Below are 14,866 nucleotides of genomic sequence, written 5' to 3'. Positions count from 1 at the left end.
AATAACAAGAGATAAGATTTAACTCTAATGTATCCCTGCAAGATTAAAGAGTAGCTGCTTGTGGTGGATAGAGTGGTAGGCAATTGCTAAAGAGGATGAGGTGAGAGGATAATAAGTAGAGGCCAGCCTGGGATACAACTTCATAAGATTGAGGAGGTATCTTTTAATAGTGAGAGATTGAAATAAGCCATGACTGAATATTTGCCTTGCACTTATCATTCAAAGAAAACAAGATTTATTCTGACTTTCAAGTATTTTTATTTATTTACATATTTGAGAGAGAGTGAGAAAGAGAAAGAGGCAGATAGAGAGAGAGTGAATGGGCATTCCAGGTCATCCATCTATGGCAAATAAACTCTAAATGCATATGCCACCTTGTGCATCTAGCTTATCTGTGTCCTGGGGCATTGAACTTGGCTTCTTTGGTATTGCAGCAAGCACCCTAACTGCAAAGCCAACTCTCCAGTCCTTTTCTTTATTTAATTAAAGTCAAATACGCAGCTTACCACTCTAAAATATATATTATTATGAATAGCAGCATACATGTATATAGATATTCATTATATATATGATAAATTATAGTTAACAAATGGAGAAGAAAAATTATAAATATATGACTATCTCATTTGTAAATAAAACTTTCCAGTAAGGAAATTTCTGACGTAAATAGCCAGCTATCATACCCACCCCATATTAAAGAAAAAATTCCTTGAAAGGAACTAAAACATTATATTCTTGTTTATATATTTAGTGAAATTGAACAAGCATCCTTGTTATTACCCATTGGCACTTAAAACAACTGTTTCCAAGTGTCCTAAGTACAATATCATAAAAAGGATATAATTTTATTACTCTCACATAGTAATTTATAGCAAACCTGAAATATCAATAAATTAAAACACGTATCTGAAAAATATTTATATTTAAAAACTAAATATCAGACTAAATATTAATTAGTTAATATAAGCTTTAAAAAGTTGTTTTAGAGAAATTAGAAGTAACATAATGTACATATGTTACACAAAAAACAGGTTCATAATTCTCAGAATAAAAGCAGTCAATTATGGAAACCATCAAAAGCTTCTCTCATCACCTGAGCTTCTCAAGGCAGCCAGGAAAGCAATGTGATAGTACAACAGTTTAGAAAGGTCAGCACGCATATTTTCTATGACAAAACAAAAGCAGAAGGGAAGAATCTTATCTCTAGAATATTTCCTACATGATTGTTATGATTTTAAAAATAGGAACAGTGAGTGAATGCTATTCAAATTTCCCAAGTACTACTAGATGTGTTGAAGTAGAAAACAAGATAAGCAAATTTTCCACTGGTGATAGTGAGTGCTTCATTTCCTAATATATTATTTTTTATTTTATTATTTTGAGGACTTTAATATATGACCATGTGGGAATTTGATCACGTTCCCTTCCCATTATTAGTTCTCCTCATCTCCCTTACTTCATTAATCCAAGAAGTCTTTTTTTTTTTTTGTCTCCTTTCTTACATCCTCCTATGTCTCCATGTCAAAAACTGTTCTGAGACCAATTTATTGCTTTCCTTAGATTCTGAAACCAAATACAGAAGTGCAAGACAGGTGAGCGGTGAATTTCAGACAGTTTAAGTGAAAGGGACTGGCAGTATAAGTTGACTACAAGTGGAAAAGAGATCTGTAGCATGACAAGGCTGTCGGAATGGCTTTTGACTTGGAATTAATACAACTGCAGTGACCACATTAAAGTGAAGAAATAAAGGTAATTGTCAGCCCCACTGGGATAAAAGCTATTATAACTCTGGGCTAAAAAGTAAATCCACAAAATCTAATGCAATTCTCTGGGTATTATTCATTTATTTTTAAAACTGGGATAAATGAAATAAAATTAAAACATTTTGAAGGAACTGAGGATTGAGGAGGAAAAAAAAAATCTTCAATTATCAAAACTAAACACTTGCCTGATTTTATCCTTCTAATAATCCATCCAATATTCATTGCTTGCTGAAAATTTCCACAAAATTTGCTGAACATAGGAAATGTACAATAAGCAATAGACATGACTTTGGTCTTCAAAGACAATGGATCTTGACACTAACTATAGTTCAAAAACTAGAGTTTACTATATGATAGGAGAGTAAAGCTGCTTGCTTAGTATCACCTAAAACAGATCAGTTAGTATTCATGGAAATTACATGTTGATCAAGAGCTGAACACATAAATTGAGCATGTATTCTATCATGGTTTGAGAAATTTAGTCAGGCCAAGAACAGGAGAGTGTGGTGGTTTGAATAGAATAGATGGCCCCCAATATATTCAGTTGTTTATTTGTTTGTAGTTTGTATCTGTAGCCACCTGGCTGGAGGCAATGTCACTTGTGATCTTAAGGTATGGTAGTGGGCTTCAGGTTTCAATCTAAAGATATGCAAAGTGTGCCTAGCAGGAGTTCCTGAAGTGTGCTCTATGGCTTTTGGCTTTTGGCTTGTATTCCTCTGTGTCTGCTTGGGCCTGCAAAGGCAGGTCAGCTTCCTCTGCCATTTATGGAATTTTCCCTGGCTCTGTAAGTTTCAATAAATATCCCTTCCTCCCTAACTGTGCCTGGTCTGGAAGTTCATCTCAGTGAACCTGAATCTGTCTGCTACAGAATTTGGTACGAGAAGTGGGGTGAGATGAACCTGACCAGGTGGATGTTGATCTTTTGGAACCTTTGTTTTGGAGGCATAGGCATGGACTTGGTGCTTGCAACTGAAGATACCTTCTAGAGTGGTAAGCCAAGTTTAATGGACTATGCTGATGAGAGTCTGAGAATGCTAAGTACAGGCAGCATTGAACTTCGAGGCTTGGCTTATGAGCTTTCTAAGGAGAAGGAAAGACTGTAGAGGACTTTGTTGGAACTGGGCTACTGGCATAAGGGCTGGCCATGTCCTGCTGCCCAGGCCCAGAGAGTTAATCAAGGTTAAATTTGTAATGGATTGATGTGCTTGGCTAGAGATATTCGACTGGGAGATTTAAGATTTTAAGCTGGAAAACCTCAAACAAGTTAAAATTACAGGCACTGAGACTTGTTTTAGGTTACTGAATCTGCTATTTTCAAACACATTAGCAATCTTTAAGGAAGATGGTCCAATTGCTTTACCATGGAAAGGATGCCTGTGTCCTGCACACCTGGTATTGGTTTGAGAAGCATGAAAATGTGAGGAATGGTCGTGAATTGCACATGCTTCCAGGAGCAGCTGCTGAGATGCAGCATGAGGCAGGGCATGATGCCCTGATAGGCTGAAAGAGCCTTTGGAAGATGGACCGTGGTTTGCATGAAGAGCTCAAAATGTTTTGGATATACCAGAACTATATGAGGGCTGCCATAGAGTGCACTGTTGACCTAAGATGGAAGAGTTTCCTGTCTACTCTGCCCAGCTAGAGGGGCAGAATTGGAAAATCTGGAGACTGTCAGTCTCTGGTTATGTTGGACTTGAACTGCAGAAGTTTGAAGTTTGTTTGATGATGGTTAAGTTTGCAATGTTTTAGTCTTTCCTTGTTATGCCTTATACTAGTTGAAAATGTTTATTCTGTGCCTTTGTATGTTAGATAGGTTTAACTTGTTTGATTTTACAGGTCTTAATATCCTAAATTGGTCAAGACTGTGGGAACTTTTGAAATTGACCTGAGTACAATTTACAATGTGTGATGGTTATAAATCTATTGGGGGCCGGAATTGGAATGTGGTGGTTTGAATAGAATAGATGGCCCCCGATATATTCAGTTACTTATTTGTTTGTAGTTTGCATCTGTAGCCTCCTGGCTGGAGGCAAAGCTACTTGTGATCTTAAGGTGTGGTGATGAGTTTCAGATTTCAATCTAAAGATATGCAAAGTATGCCTAGCTGGAGTTCCTGAAGTGTGCTGTGTGGCTTTTGCCTTGTACTTCTCTGTGTCTGCTTGGGCCTGTGAAGGCAGGCTGGCTTCTTCTGCCATTTATGAAATGTCCCATGGATCTGTAAGCTTCAATAAATATCCCTTCCTCCATAATTGTGCCTGGTCTGGAAGTTCTGTGGGGTTCCCCGGAGGGGTCCCCGCTCAGGGCTGTCTACGGGACCCCAAGAACACTCACGCAGGACGCTCTCAATGCAAACCGCACGAGGTTTATTGAATCCGATGCATCGGGGCTCAACACAGATTCCTCTCGCAGGAGGGGGTGAAGAGCCCCTAGCAACGGGTTTGGTCAGCTTATAAAGGCTAAAACCATAGGTATACATATTCATAGGGGCTTTCCAGCCGTGGGTCCCTTTGATTGGGTGGGGCCCACGGGGCGGGCTCGTGTCTGGGGGCTTCAGATATGTGTTGACCGTTGATTGGTTGTGTCCAGGTGGGGAGCTATCTTAGTGAGGAACTAGGAGTTGTTTGTTCAGCTCGAGTCCCTGGAATTTAGGCATTGTGTAAGGCGTACAAAAGGTCAGGTTCCTCATGGTATGCATTTTACAAAATGGAGTCGGTTGTAAAATGGCAGTTCTGTGGTTCAATGCAGCAGCAAGCAAGCCTTATTACAGAAGCTTAAAAAGGCAGGTTAGCGGAGCAACTAGAAAACAGGGCAACTTTTATCCTTTCATTTCCCCCTTTTCTTTGTCATAATTCCAATCATGGAATTTCAGTTTCTGCAAGAGACTGGTACTGTTGTTTAAGTATCATGACTTGGACTGTGCTGATCCTTTCTCTAATAAAGGTAACTAATTTATTTATTATGCACGGACCAAAGGTGAAGAGGAGAATTAAGATGATGAGTGGCCCTAGCAAGGTGGAGATTAAAGTAGTCATCCAGGGGGACCTGGTGAACCAGGATTCATACCAAGACTGGTTCTGTTGTCTCTCTCATTTACGTTGTTCCAGGCTTTCTCGTACTTTCTGCAAGCTGTTTTCTACTAATCCAGTCTTGTCTGCATAGAAGCAGCACTCTTCTTTTAGGGCTGCACAGAGTCCCCCCTGCTGTAAAAACAATAAATCTAGGCCCCTTCTATTTTGTAATACAACCTCTGAAAGTGAAGAAACCGAGTCCTTTAGGTTCTGCATTCCTGACTGTAACTCTTGTAGATCTTTGTCTATTGCTAAGCTAAGCTGAGCGTATTGTTGGTTAGAGGTGACAAGGGAAGCTATGCCAGTGCCTGCTCCTGCCACACCCAACCCCGTTATTAAGGCTAATGTAAGAGTAGTTATGGGCTCTCTCTTATTCCTAGAGGGGGCAGAGAGGTCAGGATTCCAGATTCTTTGAAAATCATCAGAGTTTCTTATAGTAAGCCTGGGCAGCAAGTTGATAAGCACACAATAGTCCTTTTTGTCTAGGAAAGTTGTTATTTCTATATAGGTAGTTAACCCTGTGGAGCAGGCGAGGTAGGCGTCCGAGGGGGCCGAAGCATATGTGTAACTTTTGGAATCTATGGTGAGAGTCTGATTACAGATCTCTTGGAGGGAGGTAGGGGGCAACATATGAGGGCCTACCAGACAGAGTCCTGCTCCAGAGACAAAACTCATAGTGAGTCCTTGAGTGCCAGGTGGGGGCCTCCACCGTAGGCCAGAGGTCTCATTGGTAAACGTTACTTTTCTTGAGGCGGCTAGTCCTTCATAGAAGGGGGGGCTGGAAGAGTAACAAATCCAACATTCCCCCAGAGCGTGGTTGACAGAATTAAAGACCTGAATAGAGGAATTGATCAGAGTTAGGATGAGGTCGGCAGAGGAAGGGGACCTTGGGGGAACTGTGGGTCTGAAAAAGGTGGAGGCAGCTGCAGTTGGGGAAGTAGAGGGGAGTGATTGCTGGGGTGGTTCAGGTTGAGCTGGGGATTGTGGGTTATGGAGTACAGGGTTGGGGCCTATACTGGCTTTTTGGGAATCTGGGAGAGTTTTGGTTAGCTTAATCTTAAAAGTTAGGCCGATGTCCTTCCCTGACACGTACAAGTGAAGGCCCCACTCAAGTCCTCTATTATTTTCCCATTTTGCCCTTTTTCCTTTTTCTGTAAAAGATATCAGGATGGGGTTACACCAGTTATTACATCTCTCCTGGGGAAGTACTATAAGTTGTCCCCCTACAACGTGGTGGGCTAAGTCTTTTTCTTCTATGGGGCTTTTTCTTTTTATTGTAATATAGTCCCATGAAGAGTAGGGGCGCCAGGACCCATCTCCAGTAGTTTCACATCCCCAGGAGGCACAAAAATAATCGTTATAATAACCGCAGTAATTTGATGTTCTTGGTCTATGGGAGGGTCCGGGGCAGACATAAATTGGGGCCGTATTGAGAAGGGTTCTGTCAACCGTGTTGCCACACCCATACTGGGGAAGGTATCGATTTCCAGTATTTATAGGCTTGTTTTGTGGCCAAAAATGGTCGGGGGTGCCCCACTGTGGGTCGGCTCCTAGTGCAAGGGCACACAGGTCTACCTCGAGAGGGGGCCAGGGAGTAGACGTTGATAGTTGAGATGTGGAATTAGCTACATCTCCTGCTTGGTTAATGATTTGCCAGGTATAATTGTAAAGTTGATAGGGTGAAGAGGATAGAGAACAAGGCAACAATATAATTAACAATGTCCAAACCTTAAGAAACTTCATCGCGGCTGACAGAGACACGGCGAAGACGCAGTTTAAGGGGGTTATCAGTCTTTGTCAGCTGCCAGCGGGGGTCAGGTGATGGAGCTGGTTTCACATGGGATGCGTGGATCCAGACAGCTATCCCGTCTACCTTCATGGCGGTGGGTGTCGTCAGGAGTACCGTGAAGGGCCCTTTCCAACGAGGTTTGAGGTTTGAGGGTCGGTGTCGCCTCACGTAGACTGAGTCCCCCGGCTGGTATGAATGCAGGGCTGGGTCTTTAGCAGGCAGATAGCTCTCCTTCAGTTTTGGCCATAAGTCCTTTTGGAGGATATATAGCGCCTGGAGCCTGTGGTTCAGATCAGAGGAAGAAATTATATCTGGGTTCTGCATTAACAACTTATTAAGTGGGGTTGGGACACCAAATAAAATCTCAAAAGGAGTTAGGTTAAACTTGTAAGGGGTGTTGCGAACTCGGAAGAGGGCCCACGGAAGGAGCATCACCCAATCTGTACAGCCAGTCTCTAAGGACAATTTAGTTATGGTCTCTTTTAATGTTCTATTCATTCTTTCTACCTGTCCTGAGCTCTGGGGTCTATAAGCACAATGTAATTTCCAATTGATCCCCAAAGTTCTGGCCACCTCCTGACTTACCTGGGCAACAAAGGCAGGACCGTTGTCTGAGCCTATTACCTGAGGTACCCCATATCTGGGGATGATTTCTTCTAAAAGTTTTTTTGGTTACCATTGTGGCAGTCTCTTTCTTAGTGGGATAGGCTTCCACCCATCCAGAGAATGTGTCTATAAAAACTAGAAGATATTTATTCCTGTAGCGAGCAGGTTTCAGCTCAGTGAAATCAGTCTCCCAATATAAGCCTGGTAGATCTCCGCGAAGTCTCTTTCCAGGGTCCGTCTGGGAGGTCTGGGCATTTACTTTTTGACATGGGATGCATTGTTTTACCAGCTTCTCAGCCATTTCTTTGAGTCCTATTATGTGGTAGTCAGTCTTTTTGAAGGTTTCTATTAATTTTCTAGCTCCAAAATGAGTTAGCCTATGTAACTGTTGCAGAGTGGATTCTGCTTGTTGTCTAGGTAGGATATGTTTTCCTTCTTCTGTCTCCCATCTCTGGGTGTCCTTATTAAATTTCTTTTGTATCCTAGTCATATCTTTTAGGTCCTGTTCAGTATATTCTGAAGGCTGTAACTTTGGGAGGCCAGTTTCTTTTTCAACTAAGGGGAGTAGACACGCTCCTTGAGCAGCCTTTTTGGCCTCTACATCAGCCATCCTGTTTCCTCTTGCCACTAGAGAGTTTCCTTTCTGGTGCCCCGGACAATGGACTATGGCCAGCTTGGCCGGCCGATGCAGGGCATCGAGTAAATCTAAAATTTCTTGTTTGTTTTTGATTTCTTTTCCTGCAGAGGTTAATAATCCTCTCTGTTGGTATATGGCACCATGTACATGTGCAGTTGCAAAAGCATACCGGCTGTCTGTATATATGGTAGCTTTTTTTCCCTCTGCCATATTTAGGGCCTGGGTTAATGCAATTAGTTCGGCCTTCTGGGCTGAAGTCCCTTCAGGCAGTTTGATAGCCCAAATCACCCTGTCTCCGTCAACAATTGCCGCCCCCGCCATCCGCTTACCTTCAAGGAGGTAGCTACTGCCATCAGTGAACCAGGTTACCTTGGCGTCCGGTAGTGGCTGGTCCGTCAGATCAGGTCTCGTTCCGGTAACCTCAGCCAAGATGTCCCCACAGCTGTGGATTACTGTGGAGTCGGGGTCTGGCCAGAGGGTAGCCGGGTTTAGTTGAGTAGGGGGTGCAAACTTGACTCTATCCGAGTTAAGAAGGAGACTCTGGTAGTGGGTGACTCGGGCGTTTGAGAGCCATCGGTCTGGAGGCTGGCGGATGACACTCTCCAGTGCATGGGATGCAATGACTGTGACAGTCTGCCCCAGAGTTAATTTATCAGCATCCTTCAAAAGTAAAGCCACGGCGGCAATAATCTTAAGGCAAGGGGGCCACCCAGCGGCCACAGGATCCAACTTTTTTGATAAATAGGCCACTGGCTTTCGCCAGGGCCCTAGTTTCTGGGTCAGTACCCCTTTTGCAATGCCTTTCTGCTCATGTATATACAAGTAGAATGGCTTGGAGGTGTCGGGAAGGGAGAGAGCGGGTGCCTTTAAGAGGGCACGCTTGATGTCGTCAAAAGCCTGTTGTTGTTCCTCTCCCCATTGGAAAACTGCAGAAGTCTTGGTCAAGGGGTAAAGGGGGGCCGCCAGGGCGGCGAACCCCGGTATCCACAGTCTACAAAATCCTGCAGATCCCAGGAATTCCCGTACTTGTTTGGCATTTGCAGGCACTGGGATCTGTTCCACAGCCTGTTTACATGCTTCCGTTAGCCATCTCCGCCCTCCTTTCAGGGAATACCCCAAGTAGGTTACTTGCCTTTTGCAGAGTTGGGCTTTCTTCGCCGAGGCGCGGTAACCCAGGCGGGCCAGTTCCTCTAATAGTGCCTTTGTCCCCTGTTCACATTCAGTTTGGGTTCCAGCCGCAAGGAGTAAGTCGTCAACGTATTGGAGGAGAGTTACCTGGGGGTTTGAGGTTCGGAAGGAGGCCAGGTCCTGGTGAAGTGCCTCGTCAAAGATGGTGGGTGAATTTTTGAATCCTTGAGGCAACCTAGTCCAAGGCAGCTGTCCGGAGATTCCGGAGTCTGGGTCCTTCCACTCAAAGGCAAAGATAAGTTGACTTTTTTCATGCAGTGGTAGACAGAAAAAAGCATCTTTTAGGTCCAAGACTGTGTACCAGTCTCGGTCCGGAGGTAGTGAACTCAGGAGGTTATAGGGGTTAGGCACAGTTGGCTGTAGGTCTTCGACCCTCTTATTAACCTCCCTTAAGTCCTGAACTGGGCAATAGTCATTGGTATTTGGCTTGCGCACTGGTAGCAAAGGGGTATTCCAGGGAGATTGGCACCTTCTTAGGACTCCTAATTCTAAGAGCCTCATTATGTGAGGTTTTATTCCTTCTCTGGCCTCCTGACTCATGGGGTATTGACGTACCGAGACAGGTGTTGCGGAAGCCTTTAGATCAACAATTATTGGTGGTTGATGGGTGGCCAGTCCCATCCCGGCAGTCTCGGCCCATGCTCCCGGGACTTTGGTGAGCCATTTGCCAATGTCTGCACTGGTCTGAGGCCTTTCAAATAGCCTATGTTCATCTTCTAGTTTCATGGTTAGAACATGGATAATTTCCCCACGTTGGTCAGTTACTTGGGGGCCCTTCTTTGTGAAGGTAATTTGGGCTCCTATTTTTGTTAATAAGTCCCGTCCCAATAAGGGAGCGGGGCAGCCTGGAATCACGAGGAACGAGTGGGATACCCCGCCCACGCCTAGGTCCACCGTTCTTCGGGTAGTCCATGAAAATTGTTGATTTCCAGTAGCCCCGAGCACCCATGATTTCTTGTTAGAAAGGGGTCCTTCTGGTTTCAGTAGGACCGAGTGTTGGGCGCCAGTGTCCACTAGGAACCGGATGGGTTTCCCCTCCACCTTCAAAGTTACCCTAGGCTTGGGGAGGGGATCCGAGCCCCGTCCCCCTCATTCATCATCTTCTAGGGTCAGAACCTCTTTTGGTTTCTTTTTGGGGCAGTCCTTAATCCAGTGTCCCTTTTCTTTGCAATAGGCACATTGGTCCTTTTCTAATTGGCGCCTGTTGCCCAGGTTTTGTTTCTGTCTAGTATCCCTAGGTCTGCCTGTGTCTTTTCTATTCTGGATTACGGTGGCCAGAATTCGAGTCATGTTTTTCTCATGTCTCTTATCACGTTTATAGTCCCTTTCTTCCTGTTCTTTTGTCCTTCTCTCTTCTTTTTCCTCTTCAGTTTCTCTTTTATTATAAACCTTTTCTGCTTCCTTAACTAAGTCTGACAGAGTATAGCGGCTTAACCCATCTAGTCTTTGCAATTTCCTTCTGATATCTGGCGCTGACTGGTCTACAAAATACATCAGCACTGAAACCCTTTGTTCCTCCGCCATAGGGTCAAAGGGCGTATATCTACGATAGGCCTCCATGAGGCGCTCGAGGAACAAAGAGGGGACCTCATTAGGTCCCTGAATGACTTCCCTTACCTTGGCCAAATTGGTAGGGTGTCTTGCAGCCCCGCGGAGACCAGCCACCAGAGCCTGGAGATAGATTCGGAGATGCTCCCTACCGTCAGGGGTGTTGAAGTCCCAGTTGGGTCTGATCAGGGGGAACCCGTCGTCTATAACGTTCTGGAGTTGGGTTGGGCACCCGTCGTCACCAGGGACATTCTTTCTGGCCTCCAACAGGATACGTTCCCTCTCCTCAGTCGTGAAGAGGGTCTGGAGTAACTGCTGGCAATCGTCCCATGTGGGCTGGTGGGAGAAAACTAGGGATTCCATGAGTGCAGTTAATTTTGAGGGGTCCTCCGAGAAGGGAGGGTGGTTGGCCTTCCAATTATAAAGGTCTGCAAAGGAGAAAGGCCAATATTGTAGGGGTGGCAGAGGTCTCTGAGTTGGGTCATCCCCTGGTCCTAAAGGGGGTGGGGGTCCTATAGCCCTAAGTGGTAGGGCAACGGTAGTATCAGGAGACAGAGCTCGCCTACTCCGGGTCCCCGTGGCTGGGCCCCCCTGTGTCCCTTCTTGTGAGGGGGCAGGAAGAGGAGCTGTGGGGGTGTGGATTGTCGGGTAGGGAGGTGGTGAGTCCAGGAGGAGCTCCGTCTGAATGTCCGGGTAAATCTTCTTTTCCTTCTGGGGAGGTCCTGCAACGAGAACTTTTGAATCCCCCGAGGGGCTATTGTTAGTGGGTTGGGGAGGAATCCAGGGCTTCAACCAGGAAGGCGGGTCTTGGATAAGATCCTGCCAAGTAAAAATGTAAGGCATCTGGTTGGGGTGGCCTCCGGGCTCCTGCAAGATGATCCGTTTAACAGCCTGGATAAGATCTGGGTTGAAGGTCCCTCCTCGGGGCCATCCAACATTAAACATAGTCCATTCTCCCTCACATAGAGTTTGCCACTTTCCTTTCTTTATTTCAACAGATAAATTATGAGCTCGGCTCTTAACGTCAGTCCAGTGAGCTAATGTCAAGTCCAAAGGGGTTGAGATAGTCTGTCCCATGTTAGAAGAGAAATAAAGGAGATAGGAGAACAAAAGGATCTGGAGAACACAGAGAACAAAGAGACAAAGGCGGCCCGCTCGCTGCTCGAGTAAAAACGAAACTGAAGCAGATGGCGGCGAGCGGGACACAGATGATGCTTCCCGACAGAGGCGAACTCGATCCGAGTTCTTCAGATAGGAGACAGAAAAAGCTGTCTCCTGGGGGCAATCAGGAGCGTCCTCCAGATTGCTGGGTGGTGGTCCTCAGGCCCGTCAGCCCCGACTCAGAGCACCCAAAGGGAAAGCATACAGATACTGAAACCGGTTGAAATCGAGAATTTTTCCAGAGGACAGATATAAAGGTACAGACATACACAGACAAGACGGGAGGCGCCTCTTACCTCTGAGGGGTCCTAGATGAGGTCTGGGGTCCTGTAGAGACTCCTGGCTGGCTCGCCAAATGTGGGGTTCCCCAGAGGGGTCCCCGCTCAGGGCTGTCTACGGGACCCCAAGAACACTCACGCAGGACGCTCTCAATGCAAACCGCACGAGGTTTATTGAATCCGATGCATCGGGGCTCAACACAGATTCCTCTCGCAGGAGGGGGTGAAGAGCCCCTAGCAACGGGTTTGGTCAGCTTATAAAGGCTAAAACCATAGGTATACATATTCATAGGGGCTTTCCAGCCGTGGGTCCCTTTGATTGGGTGGGGCCCACGGGGCGGGCTCGTGTCTGGGGGCTTCAGATATGTGTTGACCGTTGATTGGTTGTGTCCAGGTGGGGAGCTATCTTAGTGAGGAACTAGGAGTTGTTTGTTCAGCTCGAGTCCCTGGAATTTAGGCATTGTGTAAGGCGTACAAAAGGTCAGGTTCCTCATGGTATGCATTTTACAAAATGGAGTCGGTTGTAAAATGGCAGTTCTGTGGTTCAATGCAGCAGCAAGCAAGCCTTATTACAGAAGCTTAAAAAGGCAGGTTAGCGGAGCAACTAGAAAACAGGGCAACTTTTATCCTTTCAGTTCATCTCAGCGAACCTGAATCTGTCTGCTACAGAAAGCATCATATAAACACATGTGGCTTGTAGAAGAGATCTGTCAGTATGTTCTGCACACACAAGAAAATCATATGGCATGGCCATTCTGACTACTGTTTTTCTTAATTTTATAGTACCTCATTTATTATAACTAAAGACAGATTGTGTTTAACTACATTAAAATCATTTTAGAATTTAATATTCAGCATTCATGCTATTTTTTTGTTGTTCATTTTTTATTTATTTATTTAAGAGCGACAGACACAGAGAGAAAGACAGGTAGAGGGAGAGAGAGAGAATGGGCGCGCCAGGGCTTCCAGCCACTGCAAACGAACTCCAGACGCATGCGCCCCCTTGTGCATCTGGCTAACGTGGGACCTGGGGAACCGAGCCTCGAACCGGGGTACTTAGGCTTCACAGGCAAGCGCTTAACTGCTAAGCCATCTCTCCAGCCCCATTCATGCTATTTTTAAAAATATATTGTTATATATTTATGAAAACACACATACAGAGAGGCAGACAGACAGAGACAGATTGACAGGGAATGGGCACATCAGGGCCTCTTGGGACTACAATTAACTACAGATGCATGATCCACTTCCTGCACCTGATTTTACATGGGTACGGGTGAATTGAACCAAGGCTATTAAGCTTTGCAAGCAAGCATCTCAAATACTAAGCCACCTCCAGAAGTCATACTTTCATTTCTTCTATCTTCTGGAATTTTTCCTCAAGAAAAATGCATACTTGGGTAGTTATACAGAGCATAGCAAAGGACAATAATTTAGAATATTTCTACTATCTGGATTTCTCTTTTGGTTTGGGTAAAATTTAATTGTAAATTGTGGTTTCAGTCCTCAACTGAGACAATTTGCAAAGACTAAGACAAAAGACCTGATCTAATCTTTTGTTTCTTTCATTAATCATCACATACAGAATTCTTAATGGCCACATAAGAATTTTGTTTATTTTATATTTCTAAATATTTATGATACCTACATAGGAAAAAGTTTTGCTAGAGTTTTGCTCAGTAACTTTGAGGCATATTTAAGTGCAATGTGAAAGTCTAGGCTGGTTATTAAAAGAGTAAAATTAACTGAAATAACCAATGAAATCTAACTAAAATTAGGAGTACATGCACAGTTTATATCTTATTTGGTAGCATAATTACAAAATAATTGATATCTGGAGATGGTTATAACAAGGGTGTTGAAGTAGAAATAATAGCTATAATAGCTGACACTCATGCAGAGTTGAAGTACTTGAACTCACTTGTTCACTGTTAGTAAGTCTAATCTTTCATAACCCTCTACAGATGAGAAAAATACATGATCACATAATCACAGTTAAGCTGTGATACATATGTGATAAATATATATGTGTATGAAACATACAAGTTTATAAGAAGAGGGATTGAAAAAGACATCAAGTGCTGATATCTAGCCTCCATATGCAAACACACACACACACACACACACAAATGCATACACACATGCACATTAACAAACACATCAAAAATAAACAGTATGGGCTGGAGAGATGGCTTAGTGGTTAAGCGCTTGCCTGTGAAGCCTAAGGACCCCGGTTCGAGGCTCGGTTTCCCAGGTCCCACGTTAGCCAGATGCACAAGGGGGCGCACGCGTCTGGAGTTCGTTTGCAGAGGCTGGAAGCCCTGGCGTGCCCATTCTCTCTCTCTCTCTCCTTCTATCTGTCTTTCTCTCTGTGTCTGTCGCTCTCAAATAAAAAAAATAAAAAATTAAAAAAAAAAATAAACAGTAAATAGAGTTCCATTGTGTAGATATACAACATCTTAGTTATCTATTCTTCTAGTGATGGACATCTGGGTTGATTCCAGCTCTATTATGAATTGAGCTTTTATAAATGTGGTTGAGAAAATCTCTCTGGCCTGTGGTTTGAAAGTTTTAGGGTAGATGCCCAGTAATGGAATAACTGGTTCTATTGGTATCTCTATAGTCAGCTTTTTCAGGAATCTCCATATGGTTTTCCAAAGTGGTTGTACCATCTTACCTTCCCACCCACAGTGGAGGAGTGTTCCTACTTTTCCACATCCTCACCAGCATTTATTTTCCCTTGATTTTTGATGTTTGCTATCCTTACTGAGGTAAGGTGGAATCTCATAGTAGTTTTAATTTGCATTTCCCTGATGATTAGGGATGAT

The 14,866-nt window shown here is 44.3% G+C and overlaps 1 protein-coding gene across 1 annotated transcript; it reads right to left on the bottom strand.

The window, feature by feature from the left end:
* Positions 1–6,452: 6,452 nt before the first annotated feature.
* On the bottom strand, positions 6,453–11,676 carry LOC123459526. The gene is given in 3 exon segments (XM_045146284.1): positions 6,453–7,289; positions 7,291–7,718; positions 7,797–11,676. Coding segments are annotated over 3 exon segments (5,037 nt in total). The 3' UTR covers positions 6,453–6,560.
* Positions 11,677–14,866: the final 3,190 nt, after the last annotated feature.

This window comes from Jaculus jaculus, chromosome 3 (assembly GCF_020740685.1).
Source record: "Jaculus jaculus isolate mJacJac1 chromosome 3, mJacJac1.mat.Y.cur, whole genome shotgun sequence".
NCBI lineage: Eukaryota > Metazoa > Chordata > Mammalia > Rodentia > Dipodidae > Jaculus > Jaculus jaculus.
This window is presented reverse-complemented; position numbering and strand designations above follow the sequence as displayed.